Source organism: Labrus mixtus, chromosome 13 (genome assembly GCF_963584025.1).
Source record: "Labrus mixtus chromosome 13, fLabMix1.1, whole genome shotgun sequence".
Lineage (NCBI taxonomy): Eukaryota > Metazoa > Chordata > Actinopteri > Labriformes > Labridae > Labrus > Labrus mixtus.
In genome coordinates, this window is record NC_083624.1 from 24,315,348 (window position 1) to 24,336,143 (window position 20,796).

At 39.5% G+C, this 20,796-nt stretch overlaps 1 protein-coding gene across 1 annotated transcript in view; it reads left to right on the forward strand.

Moving 5' to 3' along the window:
• The first annotated feature begins 9,806 nt into the window (after positions 1-9,806).
• myo10l3 (myosin X, like 3) overlaps positions 9,807-20,796 on the forward strand; it is a 58,427-nt gene continuing 47,437 nt past the window's right edge. Inside the window, 1 exon segment of the mRNA XM_061054313.1 lies at positions 9,807-10,080. Within this exon segment, the coding sequence (XP_060910296.1) occupies positions 10,060-10,080 (21 nt within the window). The 5' untranslated portion in view covers positions 9,807-10,059.

Below are 20,796 nucleotides of genomic sequence, written 5' to 3' on the forward strand. Positions count from 1 at the left end.
ATTCCAGTAAAATAGAATTTAAAATAAAGATAAGGTATAAGTAAATGCTAAGAAATAAAGAGAGCCACTATGACATAATGTCACAAAATGCTGCTATAGGCTACTACAACAATGCATCATATAGGTTGAGAACAATTCACATTGTAATTGGCATGGCAGAATAACAAAGCAGCCCTTTCAGGAATAGTTTGTTTTATAATAGTAGCTGTAGGTCCCAGCTCTGTGTCTGTCTGTTAAACATTTTAGAATGGTTAAATTTCAGTGTTAAACCATAATACTTATAATCTATCCTACCTAGCTACCTAATTCCATGATGTTGATGTGACATTCTGTACATTTGTAAAGTTGGTTTTTAAATTTTGTTTTTTTATGGCCCATTCCTCAAACGAGCACTAGATGGCGTTTCATTACCTTATGAAGAGTGATATGACAGCCTGATCATTTCAGAACAAACATTGATTTAAATTAAACAGAGGCCTGCTGAATTTGGATGCTTTTAATGAATATCTATTTTTTAAATGATTGTGTTAGATATCAAAATTGAGAGGGAAAAAAAATACAATTCAATTGTAAATGCTGCTGAGGATTAATCAGTTATACGTTATGTCCTTATGTACCCAAACATATTCAGTAAAGTATTTGTAATTGTACACCTGGAACAAAGCAGCTAATATGTTCATTTCTTGTATATTTTTTAGTGAATAATACCCTGTTGTACATCAGTTAAATAATACAAAAAAAATAGTCATTAGACCAAAGGCAGCAGTTTGAAACCCATGTTTGCTGTCAAACTGTATGTCATTATGTTCACAAAAGCTTTAAAGTGGTATGAGAGTTGCAGATATTGCAGTGTGTAATAAGAACAACAGTTTATCTTTGTCTGACATGTAAATACAGAGCAGTTCATTCTGGTAATTTGGGTTCAAAACACCTGCATATGCCTGCTGGCCTGTCTTTGTGTTCATATTGTGTTCACACACACACACACACACACACACACACACACACACACACACACACACTTTTACAAATACTGTTTTTCAGTCTCGAACCACTTTAGCTGTAATGACTGTCAATACTGTAATTTCCTCTCCCGCGCTGCCCCCTTTGTCACAATTTGCAGAAGATTGAAAGAGGGATGGACACTTTTTGCTAATGGCAGCTGATTCGAACTGCAGATAGAACAAATGGCTGCAGCTCTCTGGCTCATTAGGCCTCTCTCAGACTCGGCTAATTGTCCTGGGAATGAGAAGAGGGACGACGTCCACGGGCCTGTAATTTGGTTATGAGCGTGATAGTGTCTGAGAGCTTGTCAGTGTACCATCTCTGCAGCCCCTGAGCTTGTGTAAAAAGGATGTTCTAACCGCAAAGAAACCCAGAGACTAATGCACTGAGGACGGGACCACTTACTGAGATACTACGGCAAGCGTGGAGGTCCAAAGGAAGTGAGTAAGACTTGAAGACTCACATTACTACAGTCCCAGACACTGGCATATCAGTACACTATAAAAACTCTTTATTTGACTTTGTACCGTGTAGCTGTTTAATAACCAGACAAAGGTTAAGAACAGACCTGTCTACAGTCAGAGGCATGCCCCTTATTTGATGGGAGACAGAGAAATGCTCCCCTAGGGTTGGGCGTCACCTCAATGAAGTCATCTCCCCTGGAGTCTATAATTAGATTGAACCATCCCCTCTCCCCTCCAAACCCTGCAGAATAAGCCCTCTTTGTTATTTCTGGTGTAGGCAGGTGTATTCAGATACTCCACACAACCCCTCATAGACCCCGCCCCCTGAAAATGGAACAGCTTATGTTGAAGGGGCACTCCACCAAGACCCAGCCAAAGGACTTCAATTATACAGTATGCAATGATGTGCAAATTTATTTGAAATTCAATGTCCCTCAAGGGGAAGCTGAGGTTCCTCTGGCCCAGTGACACTTTGACATATGGACAAGAAGAAATGGTAATCAAACCACCAGCCGCTCCTTTTTTTTTTCATTTGTCTGTCAAGAGCCCCGTTTCGACTATCCCCCAGAACAATGGTCTTTTTGAGGAACTATAGTGCATTTTCACCAGATCTACCAAGGTAGAAATCTATCCCCCCAAAAGACCCTGCTAGGGGTTATGTACTTTCTCAGGAGTGACACATTAAAGGCTTTATCCAGTTGCATTATGGGAAGTGTAGCAATGTTTTTGATGCTTGACCTTATAGGGTTAAGGCTCCTGAAGCATGCATTTTGAACAACTGTTTTTTCCACATTTGTTTGATAGCGCTCAAGATGAGCTAGATGTTAAACATCTTAAACATCAACAAGTATGAAACTTATAAAATAGATAGATAATGTGACCTAACCTCAATCTATTTGACCTTTTCTAACTAAGCAAAAATACTTAGTGTTTAGTTAAAAAATGTAATTCTTTCACAGGACATGGACAGGCTGTACATCGTTATGTTACTAATGTAAGTAAGAAAGTATTCACTGGTCTTTGCTCATACTGAACACATACGGTAAGGTTCATTGATAACTGATGTCACAGTTCAGGGGAAATCTACTGATCTGTCTGTGATTCACACAGCTGAATCACCTGATATGATGCAGCGCTGTCTCCATATCTGAGCTTTGGTTGCTATGAGGAATGTACCCTCTCTGTTTTCTCAGGCTCTGAATGGTCAGTGAGTCACTGATGCTGGTACACTAAAGAGAGAAAACTGTCCTGAGAAACTGAAAAATAAACAAAAACATCCCAGTAACATGCCATAGGGCCTGTGGCATGTCTACATTTCTATTATTCAGCACTTGTTTGCATCTTTGGCTTAATTTTTTCTAGGTTTCCTAAAGAAATGAATCCACGTATAGAGAGTAGAATCTCAGTGTGGGAGCGTGGAAATATGAAGCTCTATAAACAAACAGGAAGTTGACAGTGCGGGGGAGCATGGGAAGTGTGTGATCTGGCTCTCATTCCTCAGCCTTAAGGAAGGTATGGTATGTGTTCGGGGTGCAGGCATGGCTGAGTAGGAATTCTTGCGGTGAGATAGATTGTAAAATGTGGCCCTCTAGTTTAATTTTATTGGACAGAGTGTGGCCCAATCAAGCTAATGGTGAGGTTTAGAGAGCAATATTAATCAAGGTAATGAATCACCATCTTCTTTAATTTGCCCTTTATTCCAGTAATGTGCGGAGTGTAAATCCACTTGCTATCTCAGTTCATTTGTAGCTTTTCTTTTAGGCACATTAGCCGCAGCATTAATTACTTAAGATAAGATGAGACAGGATAAAATCATGACAACTATCAGATACATTAAGAGAACATTTTGCATGGAATTTCATATTCACCTTAGGAGTAGTAATGACTTTGGTGATCCAACCTAACTATGTTTTAAGTAGTAGCACATTTAAGATAAGAAGCTCATCATAGTAAACATCCAACCTGCTAAACATCAGCATGTTAGCATGTTTATGTACAAAACCTTGGACATGAATTTCAGGGCTGTTTCATCCTTTGAGATTCAAACCAAAGATAATCAAGCTTTTTCCTTAGTCTAAGGTGAAATGGTGCAATTTAAAACAATCATTTCACATATAAGTAATAAATACGCTAAAGCACATGTCTATTTAAAAAAGATATCCATACATTTGTTTTTATAGGTTGTTAATCGCATTAATATAGGCAGGGGTGCGACCAGACTATTTTTGGACCGGGGTGGCCCGTCTGGGAAAACAGACGTATGCAGGAGTGGCATTTCGCTCGACACACACGTGAATGAATATCATTGATTCACCCTTTCTATCTTCACATAATCACATCTTTAACATTGAATAATCTAAAAGAGGTTAAATTCCCCTTTAAAGAAATTTTACTTTGAAAAGTAACACACACCGGATTGACAACATATAAATAAATCTAATAAGCTTAATTAATTAAGGACTAACATTTAAGTCACATTTTAGAGTACTGACATGAGAAAATGTTCCACACTGAAATTGCAACCCTCTGATCACTGGGAAAAGTTTTCCCCTTGATGCACTCATTTCTGTGAAAAAGAACACAAAGAAGGAAAAGGTTACATTTAACTTAAGCAGAATCACCTATAATTGAATCCACAGAATCTTTACTTCTTAAATGATATTTTTGTCCCTTCATCACGTCTCCTCCATCTCTATGAAAGCAGCAGTAATTGTTGACATAGGTGTGAATAATGTGGTCAATATGAGACCTGCTGTCTCTGTGCGGTTTCACTATCAGCCACATGATTTAATAAATGTGGCACCGGGATTTGTCATCGACCATTTTTTACACAATAATGTGATGCTTCAAGCAAAGTGCTCCCATAAAGATTGAATCACCTTTTATTGTCACATGTTCCATTTTTATCTCAACATTCATGTTCTCATCTGTCCTCTTGCCATCCATCTTGGCTTAACTACATTTGTTTCAATCAATTTCACACCCTCTCCCTCCCCTTGTCCCTCTTTTGTTTGCGCTGTCACTGGGTGTGTCCAATAATCTGCTGCTCCCCTGACACAGCAGCCCCAATCCTGCAAGACAACAAAAGACATCAATTTCATTAGTGAAATTCAACGAATAAGTCATTACATCATTACTTTCCAGAAAGACCAATCCTGTACTGTGTCATCGATTTACCCTTCTACTCCTTACACATACTGTTTTCCCTAACCTTGGTTGTATTTTATCTTTTTCAAACCTACATTGTCATTCTAGTTCTTCATAATAAATACTATTAATGCTTCTATTAACTCAACATCTATTACATCTGTGTCTTTCCTTTGTTACTATCAATCAATACATGTTTTTTATCTATATAGGGCCAAATCACAACAAATATGTCATGACACTTTACATACAGAAAAGGTGTAGCTGTACTCCTCATATTATTTAGACCCATCTTATCAATGTGCATGCACAACTCTAGCAGGGAAAACGTCCTTTTAATGACAGAAACCTTGAGCAAACTAGTATCAAGATGGACTATGTGGGGGAATAAAATCATGACAAACTACTTGTTTTGAAAAAGTATTTTCTCATTTGAGAAATGAGCTTAACCGAATGAGAAAAACTGTAAACAAGAGTTGAAGAATCACGTGTATACTGCACAGGTTTTACAGCCTTTCATGTCAAATTTGGTACTAAATTTTGGTATCAGATTCAAAATATCAATAAAACTATAAATGCCACATCGGTTTATCAACCATCTTCTAGATATTCAGTACTTTGTTTATTTTGACAGCACTGCTGCTTAGGCATAAATAATAAAAAGGGAGACAGTTCTTCAATGACATAACAGAGCACAGATCAATGTTTGTCCTGGTTGCACTCAGTGTTCAGGCGATAATACATGGATGAGTGATTTTTTACATAATCAGACCACCTCCAGTTAAGTGATCATCATGGTCTGGCTGTGACTAACCACACATGTGGTCCATGTAGAGACCATAAACAAACTGTCGATCTCAGTCGATGGTACCTCCATCACATGCTAAAGCCAGACTGCGACACGTTATCTGACATGAGGCTGCCAATAGGCTCCTTCCCCCGACCTGAATGACTTTGCCTAAGGTCTTTTTTTTGCTATATGGCGGGGTCAATAGACTCTTTCCACCATTAGGGCCTCTGATAACACAACTCCTAATATGTATAGGCTCTGTTTTCTCACTGTTTCAGATGTTTCCATAACAGAGCCAGAGCAGCGGTCACACTACCCTTCCTTGGTAGCTTGGGTCCTTGAGTCCATCATGCATTAGGCATGTCCTGCTCTTGCTCTTGCATGTAGCCACACAGACCGTTTATGAAGCCACAAACATTTCAACAAATGGGCCGCATGCTGTTAAAGCCGGAAGTGTCAGGCAGATATTGAACAGTTGACGTGTATGTGCATTGCCTGGAGGCTTTTCATTGTAACGTTTTTGAAAATACAACACCAGAGAGTGTTTGAGAGCATTTTATTCCTATAACTCACATCTTCCTCGTGTAATACGATCAAAAGAGACCCACAGATTCCTCCAGCCTGAAAATGCATCTGCTGGTGGTTTTCAGTTTCAATCCAGACACAAACGTTCAGTATCAAGCTTCACCTGACACTCAGCTGATCATTGTGTCAGGCTGTGGTATGCCTGGCATCACAGTATTTACTCATGGTATGTAGGGTCACAGATCTGTTTTTTTAACTGTCATTTAAAACTCTACATGCTAAAATAAACTTTACATGCGAAAAAAAAAAAAAAATACCTTCCAGACACTGCCAACAAAATGTTAAGAAGATGACAATGAGAATGATTCATAAATTATTCCTCAACATTTAAGTGCCGATCAACTTTTGCATTATATAACAGAAGGTATCTTCAACACAATTTGATGCCTGAATGTCAAAAGGGAAGTTAATCTATAAGTTATTGTTTTTATTTACTACATTCATTGAAACTATGTCTTATGAAAAAAAAAAAATTCCCCCTTTGATATGTTGAGACAATTTCCTCATGCGATGTTCCCCCACATGTTGTATATTTGGAATCTTCTCCAAAACAGCAAAACGCTTCAAATGTATAATTTCCACTCTTCTCCTTAGAGGACCAAACATTTATATTCTGACTTGTACAGCCAGTCTTAGATCCCCCCCCCCCCCCCCCCCATCCCCCCCACCCCTCCCTCTGGGGATCCTGATGACCAAATGGATGCTTTGTTCTTGTTCTCTTTGTCCTCTCAGGTAGAAGAAAAACAAAGACTTACTCTAAATCTGGCCTGCTTGCCACAGTTTCACATCAAGGAGAGAGATTAGTCAATCACTCTAAGAGACGTTCTTTCACTATTGTTTGATTGTTGGCAAATAATTAATAAGTTAAGTTAAGTTGGTGCAATGCTGAAAATCAACAACCGGCCACCTAGCCTGTTTTTAAACCAAGCTGGCAGTAATCAGTGATTTTCTGATTGAGGTCAAATTACCCGGCCGATACATAAGTGGACTGTTTCTGCACAAACTTTAAAAACACTCCTTTTCACTGACCAATAATCCACAGACATAAAATAATAAACAGGAAAACTTCCTCCAAGGACATTTTGGATGTTCCAGCTCTGAATAGTGGTCTAAATTAGAATTCATAACACAATTTGACTGTAACTGTAAGATCTTGTAAAGATAGTTTCTATAACTAAATAAAAAGAATTAAGCATACCTGTATGATACATTGTCCTCTTAAGTTTTCTATAAACACTTTTCTGTAGTTTGCATGTGTGCATGCACTAAGTCTTAAGAAAAAAACATACTAATACATTTATTTGATCAAGTTTTTAAACATGCATCCTTTTTTACACGACCCCCGTGGCCTCTGGTCACCTGTAGAACATGCAATAACAGAAGTCATCCATAGATGTTTCCAAAAGACCTGTACTGTGTGTACTAAGAAGTAGACGACACGGTATGTGTAAGTAATATTAGATTTTTGACTTTGAGTTTTCCTCCTACAGAATTTGAATTATTTTCAATCGGAGGATATGAACTCAGACCTGGTGTAACTTGGGCTGCTTGAAAGAGTTTATGATTAATGAAAACCGATGCCGCTAAATTGAACTGAGCTTAGATGGATTGTGAAATATAATTAGGTCATATCTGAACTTCTTACATGATTATGTGAAATGGTTCAGATAATGAATAAAAACAAATGAATCAAGGATTTATTGTTGCAAAAAAAAGAAAAAGTAAAAGCTCAAACAAACAAGATAGCTCAATTAAGTATTTATTGTTGTATTGTCTTCTTATATAGCAAATGTGTTTCTCTACAGTTTTGGTAACCTTTCTATATGTGTATGTAATATATATGTGTCCAGTAAGGAAACATTTCAATTTATAAATCTGACTTTTTTCATGTATGCGTCACATTTGTTGTAAAGTCCCTTATCTGATATAACTATATGAATTTTCTAGGATGGTTAGTACATGTTTCATCAATCATGACAGGTTCAGGTTCAGCTTACTTTATTTGTGCCTGTAAGTAGACAGACGCAGACGTTGAACAACAAGAAAACCAAGCCGTGTGGCTATTTGCCCCCCTGTCAGTCTAACCACAGTCAAAAGATGTATGATTGGCAAAGCTTAGTTATTTGCAAAAGGATTTTTAAAGTATTATTCTCCTAAAGTCCTTACAGGAATACAAAACAATGATTGGTTTGTTTTAGTATTAAAGCTGCTCCTAACCTTATAATCAGGAATGACTGACCCACTACATTTTCTTCATCCAATCACCAGAGAGGTGGAGACACTGATCAACAAACTTCAGAGGCTTTATTTACTGCGCCCGCCACACAGTCAACCCTACTTACATAACAGACACAGCACACTTTCAGATCTATTGCATGACTGTTGCATATAGATTAGGTTGTGTTTGTCTATCCTCTATTATCCGCAGGTCATGACTGGGAGGCTGATCTTACGAGCATAGGTCTCAGATTAAAAAGCTTGTGTTTTTCATCAAGGTCATTCGGATCAACTGCATGAGATTAAAGGACAAAGATTCCATCCCGTGGATGTAGGCAATGTTTACAATACTGAAATGTTTCTATAATGTTTGTGAGCTTGTGCACAATCATCTGCAGGGCCCAAAATAAGTGTTTTCTTTTGTATTTCATGCAAAATATTTTTAATTTTATTTTTATTAATCCCACTCATGAAAAAATGCAATAAGATAAAGATAACGCAATGCAAAGGGTTGAGTTAAGTTAAAATTCAATTAAACCACAGAATATTCTACAACAAACCAATTTTTTTTAAAAGCCTGAAAGAAAAGAGTATCATACATTTAAATTATCTGAGGACAAGTTCCCAGCTAGGCATGGGAAAGAACAGATAGTGCATTTCTCAACTGAGCTTAATTAACATTAAATATAAATATATATTTTTTCAATATATATATTTTTTTCATATAATGGGTTAGCTATAGGCTCGAAATTGCTCATGTGTTATACACTGATTACCAAAATTTGTTCAAATGCAGGGATTTAAATTATTGCTGAGTAATGCAAATTAAACCATTTTTAATTTATTTTTGTTTTGTCTTGTACATAAGGCAAGTTAATGTGTTTGAAACTGCTGTCTTAGACCGATCGGTAATATGCATGCCAGAACACCAAAAAATAAGTTAAATGCTAATAGCTGAGGACTAGACAATTTCTCATTTGGTTCTTATCATTATTTTGTTCTTGTCAAAATGTATGAATTAGAACAGGACTAAAAAAATCCTTAACAACAAAATGCTTAAAGGTGTCCCTGTCATTTGATAGTCAATTTGCATTAGGCCAGTATTAAACAAATCTGTTGGGCTTCCTGTGTTAGTAAGCTTAGAGGAGTGGATGAGCTTCATGAATGATAAGGGCTCTACTGTTTGAAAATGGCTGTTTTAAACAGCATTTGTTGTTGTTGACACTAGAAACCTGCACATGTACTGGGATCTAAACAGCAGAAATGAAGGTATAAAAAAGCACTTTAATCCTTAGTCAGGCAAACATATTTTAAATGTAAAAGCCTATTCAGAAGCAATTGACCATAGCCTGTCTCTCATGTAGGCCTCTGTGTGTTTATTCTCATATTAAATTGTGGCCTATATACTGAATACATGTTTTGTGTTGAATAACACTGATAAAATGTACAAATCCTCCAAAATCTTCATAAAATCATCATAATTCCGGGACACAAAGAGGGCGTATGCTGAGGGCAGGGCTGTGACCCTGCAGGCTCCGCCCCCTCTGCATAATGTGCCGGCTTCATTGAAATGACTAGACAGCAGAAACACAGCACAGCAAGCCCAGCAGCACACAAGCTTTACAGGACACCCAAACTGACGCCTTACATAAACAACTACGCCGAAGTGAAAGAAAGTGCGACCTCAGATGCCTCGCTTGTGATTCTTTTGGAGAAAGAGGGCTTAAAAGATGATTTTTAAATCTTAACGAAGCGGATGGAAATCTTTTGGGAATACAGCTTCCTCTCCTCCTCTGCTGTGGTACCCTGAACTCAGACTACAAAGGGACGTGAGGTCGGCCACTAGTTAACATGGAGACATTCTTCGTAGAGGTAAGTTTACTCCTTACAGAACCGTGTTTTTTTTGTAGTTTTATCCCTTCTTAACTCACTAGTGGTTACATGCACGACGCGGTCTTTGTTTTGTTTACTCCGTGTTTTCTGAGCCCGGCTGGTTTCATATCGGTCCTTTTAACTCTAACTTAACATATCACTAAAGAGCACCACTTTTTTACTTTTATCCAGCTGAGTTTGTGTTTTTTTTTTACTGCCTTCTGGTCCGCTATGTGTATCCCAAACAAGCGGCTGTATACCGGAGCCTGAATAATGTCTACAGGATGCAGCTGGACTCGGGACGCTAATATCCCAACAACTCTCAGATATGTTAAAGACACTGTTACTTCCTGTTAGTTTAAACATTTCCCAATCAGTTCTGCCCAGTTAATCTCATTACTGACTAAAAACACTACTCATGTGACAGCCTCTCTCCCTCTGTGCCCCCCAAAGTGGTTGTTTCTTTCCCCTCTTTATATATTTCAAGTTAATGACCTAAACTGTCTGTAAAAAGTGAGTGCCCATGTAGGGTGGATGTGTCATCTTCAAATCAGCCCAGACAGCAGCACCTACTTACAGAGGGTTTTTAGAGGCTGACAAAAGGTCTGGTTTGTCATCCCCATCTGACTCAGAGGAGGGCACACACACACACACACACACACACACACACACACACACACACACACACACACACACACACACACACACACACACACTCTCTCTCACTCACAGGAGGAGAGGCAGTCTCATCTCTCCTGTAGATCACCTCCTTTACCTCTATCAACAGCACCAGACCCTCAGCTATGTGATGTTTTATAGCTCACTGTCATGAGAAGGTTAATCATTACAAGTCATTACAATAAGAGGAAGTGATTGTGAAAGAAAATAAACAAATTCCTATCAAGAACGAGGTTAAGACTGGGGGAAAAAAAACACCTAAATCATGTCTTGCATAAACTCTTCTTTTCAATATAGTGTTGCATAAACCCCACATTGTATTAGACAGATTGAGGTGAGCTGGATTTCAGGTCTTAATCTGATTTTTATTAGTGATATGCTTTTCGGAGGAAAGTTATTATTTCAGTTCAGCTCTGCAGAAATCTTTTGTTTAATCTGGTTATGTGTCCTGTGTGGGATTTTCCCAAAGATTTATAAGAATTTTTCCAGGCCGCACTTCTTTTTCTTTCTGTTTTTTAAAAAATGAGCTCATGATGTATGTTTTGATCATGCAATATAAAAGTGCTTCACTGTCTGTTCATCCTCATAAGTTAAGATCAAAGTTACAACGTGTCATCATTCTTTTAGTATTCATTTAATGCCACATCAGTTTCCATTAGCTGTGTGATCTCAATCAAGGTGCACTGAAAATTGAGACTCAGTCCTTTGATGCTACAAAGGCGTTTATCCAATAGGGTCGGCTCATTTTTACTCTTGTGTTGCAATTGTGAAGATTTTCACTCTGGGATATCTGAGTCAGCGTACATGAAGTCTAAAGACCAAACCTTTCTGTGTAACTTCCATATACCCGGGCAGTAACAGTAAAACAAAGCAGCATCAGCTGTGTTTGTGGCAGTCTGGTCCTATTTATCATCAAAAACTGCATGTAATGAAACAAATGAACCATGTTGTTTTTGGGTCATGGAAAGATGCCAGCATCCTGAACTCCTCATGCAACCAGTGTGGATTTAATTAAGCAGGAATTCTGGACGTGAAGAAAGACGACGGATTAAACGGAACTCAGTAAAAACAAGTGCAGTAGGATAAATCTGAGGCCTCATTCATTTCTGTGCATCCAGTGAATCAACCAGTCTGATTTATGGCAGCTGACATGTCGTGGATGTCATTGAATGAGTATGATATTTTCCATTTTTTAAGCTTTTTTATACATCTGCTTCTTAATCTTAAAAGAGACAAGTTAAATTGATAAATAGAAAACATTTTAATAAAATGCCTGAGTCATTATGTTTAATCTAGGTTTGGCCTTCCTGTTTAAGATGATGGCAGGTTTTTAGAGATAGCTGCAAGGAGTGGCAGGTTCATGGGTGTATGCTCAGAGGTTCATCCTGGAGCACATCACATCCATCACTGTGGCCCTTTCCTCTCAGGAGCTGACACAACACTATAAAACCTTCAGCAACCCTGCTTTTACTCCACACCCAATCCGTCCTCTGAATGGACATGACCCACAAGCACACACATCCAACACCCCCCAAAAACAAGGAGTGTGCAAGAGATCTTTTTTGGCTTTATAGGCGTCTGAGTTTGATCATCCTAAATGTCTCTCTCTATGTACTTTTTATTAAGGCTTTCTGTATGTGTTGAAAGATAGAAGTATGTCTGTTTCATCCTGTCAGGGGTGATAGAATTGTTAAATCATATAATCAAACTTTAAACAGAAACTCTGAGTTATTAAATGTCTTTGAAACATCCAGTTGACCTGGTTAAATCCAAGCTATATATGTCAGATTCTAAACTTGGTAATCAGTTCCTTTATAGCAGCAGCTGCCATACACTGTAGCCACACGAAGGATTTTTCCACACTGGTTGACTCCTTCCCTGCATTACACACCAAATTCCTCTCTCCCAAAGATCCTCTGACACAGGGAATCCCAGATTCCCGGCCGTGACCCCTGAAATTCCAGGTCATGGCCGCCTGTCATCTGCGCATTGTCGAGCTGCGGTGACAAGGCTTTGGGTTTCACACCATCACCATCACCTCCACCGCACACACAGACAGACACATTCTCCTCGTCTTGTAACGTCTATATGTGCTTCTTATGTCTGGGTCTTTGAAGCTGGAGCCATGGCATGCTTGGTGAGCATTCTGTGTGTTGAGGTGGGTAATGTGAGAAACCTGGACTATTTTTTTCGACCCAGTTGTCACTTCCTCCAGCTGCCACTTTGGAGAGCTGAGAATCTGAGATCGTCCCGCTTCACTTCCAGCCTTGCAGACGTGCAGATGGAGTAAGGAAGGAAGTCAGGATGTAAATTTAGGATGTCAGGAAGGAAGGAATGAAAGGTCCAAAAATGGAGAATGGTTCCTGCGGCCTTTTGGATTTGTTAGGCAGTTCAAAATGAAACAGCGTGGATTATGGAATTGAATTAGCAGACTTTGAAACATTTCTGTAGAGAGTATTGAAGTTGTTGTGGATTAACTGTGCGACGTGTTTATGAACAAACACAGGGTGGTATTATTAAGGCAGTGTTTATGTGCACGTCAGCAGAACTCTTGCAGCTTTGGTACAGTCTGGAGCTGGTTTAATCAGTCACGAGAGCGCTGGGACTAATTACCTACAGGCATTGTCAGAACACACACCAACTAACAAGGATAATCCTTCCTTATAATGACACAGATGCCTAGTGTGCGGGGAGGTTCATTTGGTTTTTAAAAACAACCTCTCACGATGAACCTCTCGAATTTGACATTTTTTGACACAACATTTTAGGTCACACTTCGACGAGCTGTGTCAAAATAGTCTGGATCAAGCACTTTCCCCCCCCCCTTTCTAGCTTTTGTTTGCGTTTCTTGCGTCTCTATCAGTAACCTGACCCCCTTTCTATCAGTGAGCTGACCGCCTCATGGGGAGCTCAGAGCAGTGATAACCTCCTGCTGACACCTCGCTGTTGACTTTAGCTTAAACCTGCTTCATCACCAAGCTTTTCAGACAAAGCTGTCTGTGTTTGTGGTGTTAAAAGAGAAGGAACATGTCATTTTTGTTACAAATAATGCTGAACAGGAGATTGCCTTCCTGTCTATTAACTTATGATGATGGACAAACAGTTGTTGTGTTAAGCGATGTGACAATGCTTAACACTGTTCGTCCAACCAGAAACCTATAGTTTTAAATATACGTATTTTAGAAAATATGTTTTTTCACTCTCTTATTTAGTGTTGGGAAATAAATATAATACTTTCAAATTTGTACATAAACATAGCCTTGTAGAAGGGCCTATATTGAAGCAGATTTTTAACAGTTTAGCTATAGCATATAGAAACAGAAAACAGCTTCTGTGCTAAAAGATACCCTGTGTTATAAAAATGATGGGTTGACATAATTTGTGCAATTTAATGGTACTAACAGGTAGGATTTGTTGCATTTGGACAACATTTGTAAAACACATTTCACAAATTGTCCAGCTGTTCTTTTCATAATTGAGCTTCACAAACAAGTCATGTGATTCTTGCATGAAGCCAAATGAGTTACCCTCCTTCCAGTTGTATAATAATGTTTAATGAAAGAACAAGACAGAGCTCTTAAAAACATGTAATGGTGAATCTTCCTTCCAACACCCATCCTTCCTGCCTTCCCTCCCTGTCTCTCTTTGGGCAGTCATGGGTGTGTCATTCTCTGAAACAGAAATCAACTTTGGTCACCTGGTGAATCATCCTTTTTAATCTACATGTGAAACACATGTGCACTATTGAAATGTTCTAGAAGGTTTCAGACGGACTGCCCCTGTATTATTCTGGAGTTTGTTGTTCACACATGGCCCTCCAGACTTTATCTGTTGGCGGAGTCCCAAGAGGCAACACATGACGTAACAAGAACAAAGTGAGGGATGAAGCGACAGAGTCCGCTAAACAACACAATTATGAGAATTTTTGACTTCATATTATCAATGCTACCTGTAGTTCAACACAATCACACTATCAACAAAATAAAAGAAATTACTAACAAACAGAAAACAGATTGAAGCAGTTTCATTATGTGCACAGAGATCAGTCATTTTGTTGCTTTGGGGGCAAGCAAACTTACTCCGTCCAAAGGAAATACAATTAAGCTACCAACAGTTCTAAAGCTTACTTATTGATATATTTCATGTGTTTGGTTAAACCCGAACTGAGAAAACTTTTGGTACATGTCGCTGAGCTTAGTGGCTAGTGGATGTAGCCTCAGTATCTTAAGGAATAAGTATGGTGAAAATAATCAATTTTGACTAAGCCAAAAATGGCTTTGTTAATTTCAAAGTGACAGGCATGCTGTGCTGTCTGTTGTGTTCATCTGAAGCAGTGAAATTCACACTGTAAATCAGGTCAAATCTACCTTTTCTTCAACATTTTTACCAATGTTATCAGTATTTTGCTGTGAGCGGTACATTCTTTCTATGCTGATAAAATCTATCTGTTCTCTTTCTTTAAAGCATCTCTGCTTATTCTCAACTCAATACATGTCCTTTGACCCTCACTGGCTGCCGTACCTGACAGACACTGTGTATGGTAATGAGAGTAGTTTAAATCCTTTCAGTTCGGAGGTCTCGTCTGGCAGTTTAATAACCTCCAACCTGTGATTACTGCTCCCTGCCCAGATGTTGAATTTCCTTTTTTAGCCCCCTATGATTACTGCACACAAAGTCAGCCTAGTACAAATGCAGTTTGTGCAGCTATAGTTTCTAAAATGTTACATTTTCCAATGTGTTTATGTGAAACATGTTACAACTAACAAAACACATTTAATTTGTTGACTCTGTTTTGAGGTAATTGCTAAAGCTTCAGCACTTAATACAGGAACTCCCCGTCGGTACACATCCCACACTGCATGAGCTTAAACTGCTGTGGCCTGAAGACTGAATGACAAGCCCCTTGGTGTTAACAGAAGCAAACAACACAGCATGGCACAATCCACAGTCATGAACTGTTAGCTTTCCCATCCATTTCTACTCTGTTTATTAGGAATGAGGTTGTGTGGTTTAGCCTGAGGCTGTTCAAATGAGCATGCATGATGAGATACTTAAACTCACAGGAGGAGGAATGTTCTGTGTTCTGTGTCTAATGTTTCACACTTTAACTCAGCTTTGCCTCAAATTATTGAAATAAAAAATACTCTCCATGTTCCCCACCTTAAAGACATAAAAGCACTTTGACTTTATCTTTCTTTTTTTTAAAATGCAAATGCTGTCATGAAGACATGATGTCATCATTCAGACTTACAATTTCCCTTTATAATTATGAGATTTGACAGACATGTGGTTATATGCAGTTGCTGATGCAGTGCCTGTGAGTAAAAGGCTGAGAGTTTTAGGCTGATACTTGCTTTTTAACCTTGATGCAGTACACAACCAGCTGTGTCATGAATGTGACTGAACGTGATATGGCAGGCTATGCACTGCATGTGTTACTGGAGGATACCTCTAGTCTCTAGAGGGCCCGACAGAGAGGTCAGGCCGGATGCAACTACACGTCCAGGTGGTTAACAATGGACGTTACTGAAGGAGGTAACAGCAGAGAAGCAACAGCGGCACCAACATAAAGCCAGTCATTCAGGACTATGAAGTGTTTTTGTAGGTTTCCACGTGAACTTCTAAATTAACTTAGCTGTCAACGGCTACTTTTACTGCTGCTGTGTTGACCCTGTCACATCCCCTCTGCCTCTCCGCTGCCCCCTACCGCTCATGTGCATACTGCATCTTGGGTCCTTGTAGCATTAAGCCTGATTTGTACGTCATGGGGTGCAGATGGCATAGCGGTTAGGCAGTGCTCCTTGAACTGAGGCTATAGTCCTCCCCTATAACCTGCCCGGGTTTGAGTCTGACCTGTGACTTCTTCCCTCTCTCTTGTCCCTACTATATCTACTTTTCTATCAAATAAAGGTATAAAAGTCCATACACTTTTTGAGGAGAGGTACATCAGGCTACGTACTGGCTTCTACGTAGAGGAGTTATGCGACGGCGTAGATTTGACGCAGAATTATAAACCAGGCTTCAATTTTACAGGACTGTAAAAAAAAAACCTGTGTGGTTAAAAGCAAATGTCTCTGGTCTTGGATTGCTGTGAGAGTATTGGAAGTAGTTGCATTATTGTTGTTTTATCTGTAATCATTTTGTGATTAATCTAGACTAAATTGATCCTGTTTCTTAAACTTGGATAAGCAATTGGTCAATATTAAAAAAGAAAAAAACCCATAATGATCTATCAAGGGCTGTGTGAGTTAAGTGAAGGTCAATGTTGATGTAAAAGGAGCTATAAGTCCCATAAATGGCTAAACTCAACCACTTACCTACTTGGCATGCCCCAGATGTCTTTCACAGTCAAACACACTCAATCTGTGACGGTCCTGATGGAGCAGCATTCCTGAAATATCGAAGGGATGCCTTCTCATGTGACCCCATAACCGTCTGCAGGCGAGTACAGCGAGGGCCTGGTATGTAGACGACAGGAGAGGGAATTCCAGGTGGCTCTGCAGATACTGAAAGTCATGAGGCTTATAGCCCAAAATCCAATCAAACAAACAGTAATCAGATTATTCCCTGCCTCTTCGTCTCATTTTGGAACCCATTTTTTTTTAAAAGAGTCATAACCTTGAGCATCATACTAATACTTTAATCACCCAGTAGAACATTGGAGGAGAAGTATGTTCAGTCAGGATAAGGGGATGTAAATCCAGACACTGTATCAGGAGTCTGTGGCAGAGTGTCAAGTGTTTTACTTCATGGGCTCCTCAAGACAGAAATTGTTATGCAAATTCTCTTCTGTACTCATTAGCTGCATTGCAGATTAGCTGCATCAGATGGTTGAAGGGGAGGTGCACTTTAACCCCCCTGTACACACAGACAAACAAAAGACTTACAATCATGCACACAAAACAACTGTAGTCTTGCTTTGCAAACATATTTGCTTAAATCAGCATTATTATTGTTAAAGAAACATCTTCAAAACAGTGATGACAGATAAATCCTGTTGCATTTCATGTGTTTTCAAGTACCCAGTGACACAGTTATTTATAACTCAATCAGTCTCAGACCGACTGCTTTAACAAAACCAGTCTTTGAATATGAAAATTAAGCTTGCACTGTGTTAACCGATGAGGCTGCTGCCTTGAGGCCATCCTTCTTTAAGTCTGTTTATAGCTTCCCCCTCGGGGGGGTTCTTGCAGCTCCTCTGAGTCGAGAACAATTGATGAACTCCACCCTTTTCCCCCATTTTTTCCTCTGACTCCCCCCTCCAACAGAGACACGGGGAAGCCCTCTTCTCCTCAAGGGACTCCTCCTCCTCCATTAGCTGATTTCAGATCAGCTGCTGCCGCCATCATTAATTCATACGTCTTCCAGCACAGATGCTGAAGGTTGCCTTTAATCATGTGATTTCTCCCCTCGGTCACACACCCTGCCCTTCCCCGCCCTCACCCATGCTGGCTGTGTGCACCTACTGCAGCAGGATGGCAGATGTTACACTAGCATCAAGGAAACAAAGGAATTGGGCCATGCTGAAGCACAGTTTTGTGTCATTCCTCATTTAATCTTTTGGATGCACTGTATTTAACCTGAAGAGTCTGAGGACAAATGCCTGATGAATACAGAAGAGATCGTGTTGCTAAAGGGCTGCATGACTGAGTCCATGGAAAATGATTGTAAGAAATATCTCAATAAACACAACAACTCTTAAGACTGGCCCTTTTGGCCTGGTCCAGATTTTTTAAATAGCTGAGGGAAAACAATCTTATTTCAATAAATACATTAGCACATTAACCTTCTATTAGTCCAACATTTTCAGAGTACTGAAAAAGACCAAGCCCAGTCCTACTTTTGTCTTCTTAAGATCATGACTATCTTTGTGATGTGAAATCATATTGACTGCATTTCAACTAAAGGCTTTCTGTTTCGAAGGGAAGTACGTTTTTGCCTCAGTTTAAAGCCTGTGACCAGAGACCCAGGGGGAACTATGCACAGATTGTCCTCCCAGCTGCACTCAGCCCATTGGTTTAATCTCACCAGGTATACTTGGCGGATCCCCCCTTCATTCCGCTGACTCAGCATTTTGGGGATTTGGTTACAATCCCTAATTTGGTCCCACTAACCCTTTCTTTAAGTTTTTCAAAGGTTTGTAGGTATCCAACGTTTGTCCAATTGATTGAAATGCCATTCTGGTCAATTTTACCTCCAACTGATTCTCACAAACCACTTGGAACATGTAGGAATCAATATGTTTTTGACCCTTACTAAACACAGGCTGGCCTGCCAATAAAAGTTCTGGATTACACATCTGTCCAGGCACCATAAATAAGTTCGCTAAGGGTTAGTGTGTTGGCCTTATGCCTCTCTATTGATGTGTTTTCCTGGTATTTGTGATGTAAATGGATTGCTACACCATGATCCTCTATTTAAAAATCCTATGTGTTTTTAATCTTCTGCTACTTGATGAGGAACCACTTCTCTCAACGAAATTAACCAGGACAAACATCAATGAACTCACAAAAACAAGGACATTCGAGAGGGACAAGTGAAAGCAGCAACAGTTCGAGTTTCTTTTGGCCGAATTTGGTCCTGGTGGATTCATTCCGGTGTTACGGATCGGTATCCCGCTCTGCGTCTGAGCCAACAAATGAGACGCTTGTCATGAGTCCAGCTTGATCTTCTCATCTATCAACCAGGCATCATTCCTGGCCAACAGTCAGCTCTACCTGCTACACCGACGGCTTAATTGCTGTTCGCTGAGCAGCCGTTCACTTGCTCCATGAAACCAATCTATGATCCAAGAAATTGGCCCATCATAACTAACCATTCAACTCTGTCCAAGTAAGGATGAGTTAATTAGCTTTATTTTGTTCTTGGCTGATACGATCACCTGATACCACCTGTGCTCCCGCTACACCAGACAGCAGAGAAAGAGCCGTGGCACCTTGTACCGTGTTCTCTCCCTTAAATATTTAAGGCTAGTTCGTTAGCATATCTCTGAGCTGGATGTCATTGTACGAGCCGCAGAAACTCAAGACTCTGGCTTAACCATCACATCATTCAGCCCGAGGGGTTTCTGTGTCAGCAAGCATGATGGGGTCATCAACAAGCAGCCTGTTATGGTGGATTATATTACTTCTGTCTGCTGACTCAGCCTCAGCAGTGCTACAAGTGTTCAAAGATATGCATCATACGGCCCTGTATAACCAAAATCCAAAATAGTCTTCTAAATTAATAATAAATACAAAATATGGAGCAAGTGCAACTAAAAAGTGTTAGAAATTAGTTTAAATCAAAACCAAAATAGCTAGATTTGGAAATGTATTGCCAGTAGCTTTACTATTAATGGAGTTAATAAAACATCTGGTTACCAGAGGCATGGGAGTGGAGTTTACTGAGATCTAATTATGACATCAGCCGAACCCTAGGTTTCATAAAAAATGTAACACTTTCCTGCAATTCTTATGCAGGTTTAAGCATGGAAACCAGCATTACGACTTGTGTAGTTGTACTGCAGCAGGTCATCCAAGACTGGTGAACTTAACTAGAGCTGAAACCCGTGTCCCTAAGCGTCCCAGCTGGTCTTTGTTTGGGATATTTCCGCCTGGTTACCTCCTGAGCTCTCTGTCAGATGTGACTGTCTTTGTCCTGACTTAGTGACGGAGCTTCTGAGGATGGGGACAAAGGGGAGGAGTTTTGTTTAGACCATCTGTTGCTAAGACAATTCTTCTCGACTTTATACCCTCTGGCTTTAACTCTTTAAACACAGACACACACAACATGCAAAGACACACACATCTGGCGTCTTGAGTCACTGGAAGACCCCACCTTTTCTACCATCATCTTGCTTCTGTTTATTCAAAGCAAAGACTAAATACCTTTTTATAAGGATTACATTTTTTTAAAGGACAGCCATTCAAACATCCTCTAGTCTTCACAGCTGACCGCTAACACAACTTGACATTTTGGATGACATTTATTTTGACACAATAAAGAGAAGAAAGCTTTTAATTGTATAATGTGAATTGAAAAGCCATAGCAAGTTGG